This window comes from Etheostoma spectabile, chromosome 8 (genome assembly GCF_008692095.1).
Source record: "Etheostoma spectabile isolate EspeVRDwgs_2016 chromosome 8, UIUC_Espe_1.0, whole genome shotgun sequence".
Classification (NCBI taxonomy): Eukaryota; Metazoa; Chordata; class Actinopteri; order Perciformes; family Percidae; genus Etheostoma; species Etheostoma spectabile.
Genome location: NC_045740.1, coordinates 24,079,169 through 24,089,460, shown reverse-complemented (window position 1 = coordinate 24,089,460; position 10,292 = coordinate 24,079,169). Strand labels below are relative to the sequence as shown.

Here is a 10,292-nt window from a genome sequence, read left to right as displayed (position 1 = left end):
AGATTAATATTCTAAGTGTCTGACAACATTATGGAAGGGATCCCTTCAGATATAGACCTTTAAAACATCTTTGAGACCTTTCTTTCTACCATAAACAGCTCTGAAGTTGCTAGCGCTAAACCCAGCAGATTCCATTTAAAAATAAAGATAGATACAGTGGTGTGAAAAAGTGTTTGCACCCTTATCATGTCTGTTCTGGAAGGTTTGTCACAGTTAAGTGTTGGAACTCAAACCAAGTTAAACAAGAGGCAGGGACAACACAAGTTAAAAAAAAAAAAAAAAAAAAAAAACAAAACAAAACAAAAAAAAAAAACAAATTATAAAAAAAAAAAAAAAAAAAAAACAAAAAAAAAAAAAAAAAAAAAAAAAAAAAAAAAAAAAAAAAAAATAAAAAACAAAATAATAAACAAAAAAAAAAACAAAAAAAAAAAAACAAAAAAAAAAAACAAAAAAAAACCCCAAAAAAAAAAAAAAAAAAAAAAAAAAACAAAAAAAAAAAAAAAAAGAAAAAAAAAAAAAAAAAAAAAAAACAACATAAAGAAAAAAAAACAAAAAAAAAAGAAAACTAAAAAAAAAAAAAAAAACAAAAAAAAAAAAAAAAAAAAAAAAAAAAACAAAAAAACAAAAAAAAAACACAAAATGCAATTTGAAATGAAGGTGTTTATATAAAGGTGAAAAACATACCCTTGTTAAAACATACTATAACTGTGGTTGCACACCTGAGTTCAATTTCTCTAGCACACCAGGCCTGATTATTGCCACACCTGTTCAAAATCAAGGCATCACTTAAATAGGAGTGTTGACACAGTAAGGTCCACCAGAAGATCCTTAAAAGCTACACATCATGCCGAGACCAAAGAAATTCAGGAACAATTGAGAAAGAAAGTAATTGAGATCTATCAGTATGGAAAGGGTTATAAAAGCCATTTCCAAACCTTTGGGAATCCAGCGAACCACAGTGAGAGCCATTATCCACAAATGGCGAGACATGGAACAGTGGGTGAACCTTCCAGGAGTGGCGGCCGCCCAAAATTACCCCAAGGAGCCAGCAGACTCATCCAAGAGGTCACAAAAGACCCCACAACAACGTCCAAAGACGCAGGCCTTACTGCCTCAGTTAAGGTCAGCGTTCATGCCTCCACCATCAGGAAAAGATGGGCAAAAATGGCCTGCATGGCAGAGTTCCAAGGAGAAAACCACTGCTGAGCAAAAAGAACATCAAAGCTCGTCTCAATTCTCCACAACACATCTTGATGATCCCCAAGACTTGTGGACAACATTCTGTGGACCGATGAGACAAAAGTGGAACTCTTGGAAGGTGTGTGTCCAAGTATATTGGTGTAGAAGGAACACTGCATTTCATAAAAAACATTATACCAACAGTAAAATATGGTGGTGGGTAGTGTGATGGTCTGGGGCTGTTTTGCTGCTTCAGGACCTGGAAGACTTGCCGTGATAAAAGGAACTATGAATTCTGCTGTCTACCAAGAGATCCTGAAGGAGAATGTCCAACCATTGTTTGTGTACTCAAGCTGAAACGAACTTGGGTTCTGCAGCAGAACAATGATCCTAAACACACCAGCAAGTCACCCACCGAATGGCTGAAGAAAAACAAAATGAAGATTTGGAGTGGCCTAGCCAAAGTCCTGACCTGAATCCTATGAGATGTTGTGGTATGACCTTAAAGGTCGTTCATGCTCGAAAACCCTCTAATGTAACTGAATTAGGACAATTCTGCAAAGATGAGTGGGCCAAAATTCCTCCAGGACGCTGTATAAAGCCTCATTGCACGTTATTGCAAACGCTTGGTTGCAGTTGTTGGCTAAGGGTGGCCCAACCATATTAGGTTAGGGGGCAATCACTTTTTCACACAGGGCCATGAGGGTTTGGATTTTTTTTCACCTTTTAATATAAACACCTTCATTTACAAATTGCATTTTGTGTTTACTTGCGTTGTCCTTGACTTGTTTAAATTGGTTGATGTTCCGAAACACTTAACTGTGACAAACATGCAAAGGAACAGGAAATGAGGAAGGGGGCAAACACTTTTTCACACCACTGTAAACATATTTTCATATATAAATCGGTAAATTATGTGTTTATTTCTACCAAAACTAGAGTTGTGATGGTCTGCTGAGTAAGAATAAAATTCTATTTTAAGATGCTAAAATTACTGTTTATTTACATGGAGTCTAGTGGGTTTAGCGATGCAATTTCGCAAGGCAAATACAAGCTGGACATTATTGCCCTATTAACTTACATTGTAGCTTGTTTCATCGCTGCTGACTGCAGCGGTGTTGTTTAATACTGGACCAATGTCAAAGATTGTTGTTTCCTTCAATCACTTAGACACAAAACATAGGAAAATAGGCTCCAGGTTGAAAGAAATGGTAGTTACCCTTTAAGGCATATACATTCAGACGATATATACGCTTAAATAACGGCCTAGAAGATTATTCAGGTATGCATTGGCTACTGTAATATATTTACTCTGGGAGCAGTCAGTCCTGTCTAATATTGCCAGGTTTTGGCAGGGTTTTTGCACCATAGCAGAGCCAATACCGGCGGCGCAAATTGTACATTTCAGCTACATGATTCGGAGACCCATTTTATTTTTGCTGCAAACCCTCCTTGGGTCCCAGCCAAGGGTTTTAAAGAAGGGCGCACGCACGCACGCACGCACGCACGCAATCATAACGTAATAATAATAATAAGTAATTATTATTAAAAAACACCATTACACGTGATCTATGAGAATAGCTGTATGTTTGGAGGGTCAAATGTTGACACACTGCTTGCACCTGTATAACTGATGCAGAAGATACACGTGGTTGTGAGGACACTGGGGTTAAACTGAGATTTCAGCTGAATTCCGGTTCAACATCCGGTTATTACAATAACATACTGCTTGCCAGTAAATATGACATTAAGTTGTGTTCCAAGCCATTTATTTTATTAAACATTAACTAACTTCCAATTAAAAGAACTGAATAGCTTCGGGGTAACTGTCCCATTGATCATTTAACCCTGTATGTGAAGTAAACATAAGCAAAATCATTTATATGCCGTGGAGGTGGCCGAGGTCTGCAATTTGCTGCAGTGGAGAGAGGTGTGGGGATAGAGCAAGAGGGCAGTGTCAGGTGAGTTAATTGACACAGCTGTTTGTTGTTGTGCTAATAAAAGTTCTCCCTTTATATGCTGCCACACACCACGGAGAAAGAACTGGATTGTGTTGTTAAATCATTGAGTCGTAGCCGGGCCGTTGGAGTCGCATAGATTGTAGTTGTAAAGATGTGTTAGGTGTGTACTCTGAAAATCCAGAGTTCTCGCGAGAGCACAACTTTAATTTGCTCAGCGAGTTACTCTGACATTGAGTAATGCTGCTCATTAACTATACCCTTGTAGCCGAGCTGCACCAATCACATCGGTGTGTCTGGTGTAGGCGGGCCAGAAGCAAGCTTGACAACAGATGACAACAGTTAAATCTACCAGTTAGCTCCTCTGGTAGCTAAGCACATGAGGCTCTGGATACGTCACCCCGTGTGTTGTTGTGATTGGTCATAGTGTTATCCAATTGTGTGCAGTGTGACTTTCAAATGCACGCTTGATGCCGCCCCTCGAGATGGACGAATTTCATTACTCGATACCAGACCCTTTAATCTTTCAGATTTGGGTCTGGATTTCCAGGCCATTAGGTGTGAGCAGTCAGAGAAAATAAATACTCTTGGCCTGTCATTCTTTCTGCTGTGTTCTGTGCTGCGGGTAACCCACGCTGGCAACGGATCCTGCTACGATGCCCTTAATGCATCTTAAACCAACCCCTTTCACATTGTTTTCACATTGTCATTTGATTTGAAAAATATGGATTATAATTGAAGGTCCTGTGCTATGGTAACATACACTATACTAGGAGAACACTATGATAAGGCATAGCAGGCCATGACTAGCTTATTATGTTCTGTAAATGTCTCATACACAAAATGAGACATTTATGGTTGCTAATGTTAGCTTATGTTAGCAAACTTCATGCAACAGTATGGTCTTTAGAAAATGAATCGACTGAACTTGAGAGTGAAAATAGGCAGTGAGAGTGAAAAAATACTGAATGCCAAGAATAAAAGAGAAGCTGTCACTAGCCATCATTTCCACTATCTTTCTCTTTCTCTTTCCTCTTTCACACACACACACACACACACACACACACACACACACACACACACACACAAACAAACACACACACACACCCACACACAACACACACACACAACACACACACACACAACACCACACCACACACACACCACCCTTACCTTTTTGGTGAAGGCCATTGCTTTGAGGATGGAAAGGTTGAGTGTTTCCAGTGAGGCCAGAACTCCCTCATAGTCGCCCATGTGCTTGGCAAAGTAGTCTGTACACAAACATACAGGCAAATTGGCACAGGGTTTAACCAACTCCTGCAGTTCTAAAAGTATTTGCAGGGGTGAGCTGAAAGTGGCTCAATTAATATCATATTAAAAAATCATTATAAAAAATAGTAATATCCACTGAGGTACTTTTAATAACGAATTAAAGAGAGAATGAGAGCAGCGGCAGAGGAAGAGAAGTGTGTGTGTGTTGTGTGTGTGTGTGTGTGTGGTGTGTCGTGTGTGTGTGTGTGTGTGTGTGTGTGTGTGTGTGTGTGTGTGTGTGTGTGTGTGGGCAGTCCACTTACCACAGAGTTCCTTAGTGTCAACATTACTATCACAGCATAGCAGAGGAGCAGCAGGGAGAGAAAAGGAGGGAAGGAAGGAAAGTAAGAAGAAAGGAAGGAAAAGGATGAAGAAGAGCAGGGTCAGAAACAGAGGAAAGGCTTTTTGCATGCAGTCTTAATAACTCACTTATACACACACACAGATGGAGTTGGCAGGCAGGAAGCGATCTATCAACTCTCTGAAGGGGAGTCTGAAACAATCTGCTGCCATCATTCATGATCAGTTCACTGTGAGAGGACTCACATGGCAGCGTGTTCTTCACTGGCGTGAAGAAGACTTTCCCTGGTTGACTTACCAGGAGAAAAAAAAAGAACAAGGGAGAGGCGTGGACGGAGAGACAGAAAAAGAAAAAAATGACAGAATGAAGTAAGAAAGAGGAGCCAGCTAAAAGAGGGATGTGAGATATGGGACAATTAGGGACAGGCAGAAAGACTCTGAAAGACTGTGCATCTGATCATCTTTATAAATAAGTTGGAGTGTCAAAATGAACGTGATAATAACGAGTTTAAGCAAATTCCTCCACCCCGCCACTCTTTTTTTTCACGTTCTGTGATTTGGGCCTCGGGCTGTTCCAATATGTTGGATGATTAGGAAGCGATGCTGGTTAAAGTGGACTGTTCTGACACCTTCCATTAATAAGTAAATTTATCTAAATAGTAGTTTTATACATCCCTGTGTCTCATTTATTTAAAATAACGCCAAATATCCATTTCCCCGATTCACTGTCAGTAGAGCACCACTGTGGTTCCATGCAAGGCAAATGTCTGTGGTGAGTTCACATATCTGTAATAAAAGCAGGACAACCGCATAGTATCAGGTGTACTGAGGGAAAAAGCATTTTTTTCCTCACTCATCTTTAAAAAAACTGAAAAAATAAGGAAGCAAATTCAATAAAGGCCTTGGAAGAATTGGAAGTATTACCTGCGTATTGAAAGATCAATGTGAGAGGACAAAATAAAAATGAACAATTTGATAGCCAATGGAGCCAAATTTATAGTCCCCTCTAATTCATGTCTTTTTTTTTTTTAGTAAATCAGTAAATCTTGCGGTCTGTTAAGGAAAGCCGTGAGCACACCTCGCTCCTCCTCAGCCAGGCTTGGCCGGGCTGCACAGATTAGACTGGGTCAAGCCTCGCTAAATCAGTTATCCTGGATTTATAAATTCTCCTTTTGTGAAACAGCCCCCTGGTCTTGGTCTTTTCTCTGTCTCAACTGCTCAAAGTCTCGTCTCGATGCACTTTGATCTTGGTAATGACTTGGTCTCGGTTTAGGTGGTCTTGACTACAACACTGGCAGATTGATAGAGAATGATGGAGGAAACAAGAAGAAATCCGAGGAAACAGTGCGTTAGGAGAAAAAAAGCTGGTGACTGACAGAGACACACAGACAAATGACTCGAAGCAGGACAGTGCTCAGTCTCTGCCCGCTCCATCCCTTCTCTCAATCCATCAACTTCCTGCTTCAACAGGAAACCCTTACGCCTTCATTTCTTGTTTTACTTGGACCAATCAATAACCTTATCTGCTGTCACATGATAATGCTGAGGCCAGGCATGTGGCTGCCAAGTCTACTTAACTGTAATGAGCAGAAAGTTTTCTGACTGCGTGCACTGCGGTGAATAAGATTTATACAGCGCGACCATCGCTCTGACGTAGGAGAGACGGCGGTGGTTGCATGCTCCACTTGATGCACTGATTAAAAACAGAAGAAAAAATCTCTAATGACTGAGCCTGCTGGAGGATTTATATATCAAACTTAATTCTATTCTAATACAACTTTAAATGGTCAGCTTTTGTTGTGCTCCGTTTCATTTTATTTCAAGGCCCTTGCAGGTCTCTGAGGTTGTATAAATTAACAATGCCAGTCTTTTGATTAGTCAGATCCAACTGTGTCATCACACTTGATTGCAGTCTGGATGAGCTGATTACAAAGGGCCCATACATTGGTTTAATGAGAGCCAATCAAAACCTCCTGAGGAGCAGTAGACATACTGTAGAGAGTCCTGGAGATTCAGGGCGCGTTCACAACAGCAAAAAGGGCATCCGGTGATTTGCTGGGAGTGTCACTTAAACGGCCCATTAGTGTGACGTCCTGTTGTGTTCTTTAGCCCCCCGATGTAGCACAAGTAGACTTTATATTTCAAAATTCTTATTTTCCGTGCAATTGTTTAGAGATTGACATTTCCGACCCTTTCACAACGCCTTAAACCGACTGGCAGGTCCGATCGCCGGTTGCATGAAGGGCCACTGCAACGTGAAGTTGGGTTGCGTTTCTCCAAAAGTTCAATCGGTCTCAACTTTTTGCTGCATGTTTTTTTTTTCAGCAACCCCCACCCCCGGCGGCCTAAAAGCACTACCGCCATTCTGAATGAATTGGCAGACGTGCGTTTTGGCACTGTGTGTCTGCTGTCTGTCTGCTGGGCGAGGCAGTTGGTGTGAATGCTCAGGATGATTAATGCAAAAGCACATGATGAGAGACAGGAAGAGAAGGTGAAAGATGAAAAAATAATGACTTTCCTCAGTTGTCACTCTTCGTTTTATAATCTCCTCTCCCTTTATCGTTTTTTTCACTTTGCCATTTTCATTTTGAAAGTGTCAATTTTGTACAAACGGTTCTCCATAAAATGAGCTTTCAGAACTGGATGTGACATTTTTTGGCTGCAGGATAAATGACATACGTTTTTACCACCCCCACCCCCACACACACACACACACACACACACACACACACACACACTTTCTCTCTCTCCTTTTCTATAATTGAATTGAGTGAGATGTGATCAAAAAAGTAAAGGTGAAGTGAGCACACGCAGAAATGTACAAGTACTGTGTGCAGATTTATTTCATGCAGCTACGCTGCCATCTCACACGCCGTAGGCACACTATCTAACGCACACTCACACACCCACACACACACACACACAGTAGTGGTAAAGTAGTGCTGACCTGGTGTTATCAGAGTCAATGGTGTGAAACAGCTTCTCCAGCTCTTCCTCGTTCAGCGTGCCATCGGAGAAGAAAGCCTGGAACTCATCTAGAGACAGCTTCCCATCATCTGCATGAGACACACACACACACACACACATCACACACACACAGACACACACACAGCTGTAAAATCATTTGTAGTACGAAAAATCCATGCAACGAGAACGGAGTTCCATCAAAGATCTCCACATGCTTATGCAAATAACTGACAGAGGATATGATCATTTGCTTACAAAGTCTGTTTTATTTAAAATCACTCTTCAAGATACACAATTAGTAGCCTTTTTTCTATGCAACTTGTTTGTCTTTAGTTGCCTCAAATTTTTTGTCTTCTAAATCTTATATTACATTTAATACCGGTTTGCTCTGCTGTACCATTTGTCCACTCTCACAAACACACACAAATGCTCAGTATGATCCCAGCCTTCAGTGCTTTCTCAAGCTGCTGTGAAATCAATCCAGCATGCGCCTCGGTTGGCTACAAATCTTTAGCTTTATCCCTGCTGTCTGTCTGTCTGTCTGTCTGTGCACTTTGGTAAGCACACAATGCAGGTTATATTTCAAGGCCTTGTGGGAAGCATTGATAACGATCAAGCTCTTGAAACAACACTGGATTTTTGCTCTTGCTATGTGGACTAGATTACTACAACCCTATGTTGCAACAGTCCAGGGTGCTTCATTCCATTTATTACTTTTTTTAATTTTTATTTAAACGGAAGACAGCACATTCTTCCCTAAACATTATGTTTTGAATATTAAAAAAGAATAACTCTGGTGTGTTGATTTCTGCTTTCCAAAAACTTCTCTGTTCTCGTTTCTGGTTGACCGTTCTCTGATAGACCTATGACTACATCACTGTAGTCTATAGCCATGATGTTCCACTTCCTGGATTGTTACGGTGTTGCAGGAAATTCCGCTGGATGCATTTCATTTCACCAGTGCCTGTTTTTTTCCGCTTTCTTTGTGTAGGAATTTGAAACTGTTGTGGATTTCTGAGGACTATGGTTAACTGCTCCTCAGATCTCTGCAGGGTAAATCCAGACAGCTAGCTAGACTATCTGTCCAATCTGACTTTTCTGTTGCACGACCAAAACAACATTTGAACGTACACATTCCACCAAAACAAGTTCCTTCCTCAGGCTATTTTGCAGCAGCACCATGCAGAGCTTAGCACCGCCCATGACAATTGTGATTGGTTTAAAGAAATGCCAATAAACCAAAGCACGTTTTTCTCCCATCCTGGAATGTTGTAGTGAAAATGAGTTTGACATCCCTGGTCTAATACGAGTCATGCATGTCATAAATTAGCACCCCTAGAGGTGAACATGCGTACATCCGTGGCGTTGTTACACACAATGCTGAATGTGACGTAGTTCTGTTTGTTAAGTTAAAATAACTTGCTGTTTACTTTAAATGTCACTGGGGGCGAACACCAGTCTCCTGAGTGACAGTCCTGTGTTTCTTTGTCCCGTATATGTCCCTCACACTTCCTGCTTTGCTGCTGTCCAAATTACTGCGGCCACTTAGTGTTAATTTTGTCACCTATTTTTAATTTAGTCTTAGTCTTGTGCCAAATATCCTTGTTAGTTTTAGTCATATTTAGTCATTCCCATTGTTTTTTTGTTTAGTATCGTCATTTTAGTCATTTTAGTCACTATTTAGTCTTTTTTTTAAATAATCTTTTGAGATTATTTCTGACAAATAGTGTTTCACACATCTCAAATATTGGTCCAATGTATTAATTACCTGGCAAAATACACTTGTTGAATGATTTTTGTTGAATGCAACTTTTTTAAACACGTCTGGTTTTAGATCGAGCCTCTTCCATCATGCAAATACAATCGTACGCAGACACATGTTAGATAAGCGTCAGGGCTCCAGGGCTCTAGAGCACCTTGTTTCACAGACACATGTTAGATAAGCACCAGAGCTCCTGGGCTCTACAGCACCTTGTTTCACAGACACATGTTAGATAAGTACCAGGGTTCCTGGGCTCTACAGCACCTCGCTCCCGCCCTCCCTCCCCTTGCCTGGGGCCGGGGGACATCACTATGCACTGTAGCCTAAAAAAAACTAGCACTGCACTAGTTCTATCTCATGATGAAAAAGTAGAGGCGACGATTGTAGACAAAAATGAAGAGATTTTGTCTTAGTTTTTATTTCATGCAAAACATTACAGTCTTGTCTTTTTTTGTCAACAATAATGCATGTTAATTTAGTCTTAGAGTTTTTGGACATTGGTGCAGTCTCGTCATTGTCTCGGCTTCGTCATGAAAAAAAAAGGTTGTTGACGGATATATTTAGTCTTGTCGCGTCTGATGAAATTAACACTAGGGCCACTAGAGGGCATCTCCTAACAATAAACAGAAATATGGGTCAAACATTTTAGCATAAATTCACAGCTAAGGCTAAAAATTCCCAAACAGTGCAAAGCCTAACCCTCTGCAAAATAGCCTCTGGAAGGAACTTGTTTTGGTGGAACATGTGGATGTTCAAATGTTGTTTTAGTTGTGTAACAGTGAACTCAGATTGGACAGATAGTCTAGCTAGCTGTC

General features: G+C 40.5%; 1 protein-coding gene and 1 long non-coding RNA gene across 2 annotated transcripts in view; one reads left to right on the top strand and one right to left on the bottom strand.

Annotated features, from left to right (window-relative positions):
- necab2 (N-terminal EF-hand calcium binding protein 2) overlaps positions 1-10,292 on the bottom strand; it is a 219,507-nt gene that overhangs the window by 122,191 nt on the left and 87,024 nt on the right. Inside the window, exons 3-5 of the mRNA XM_032524155.1 lie at positions 7,696-7,804; positions 4,712-4,737; positions 4,311-4,408 (exon numbers count right to left, since the gene is read on the bottom strand). Of these exons, the coding sequence (XP_032380046.1) occupies positions 4,311-4,408; positions 4,712-4,737; positions 7,696-7,804 (233 nt within the window). The remainder of the gene's footprint in view (positions 1-4,310; positions 4,409-4,711; positions 4,738-7,695; positions 7,805-10,292) is intronic.
- Positions 1-10,292, top strand: part of LOC116694462 (uncharacterized) — a 26,371-nt gene that overhangs the window by 14,820 nt on the left and 1,259 nt on the right. Inside the window, exon 2 of the long non-coding RNA XR_004333169.1 lies at positions 3,106-3,109. This is a non-coding gene — a long non-coding RNA (uncharacterized LOC116694462). The remainder of the gene's footprint in view (positions 1-3,105; positions 3,110-10,292) is intronic.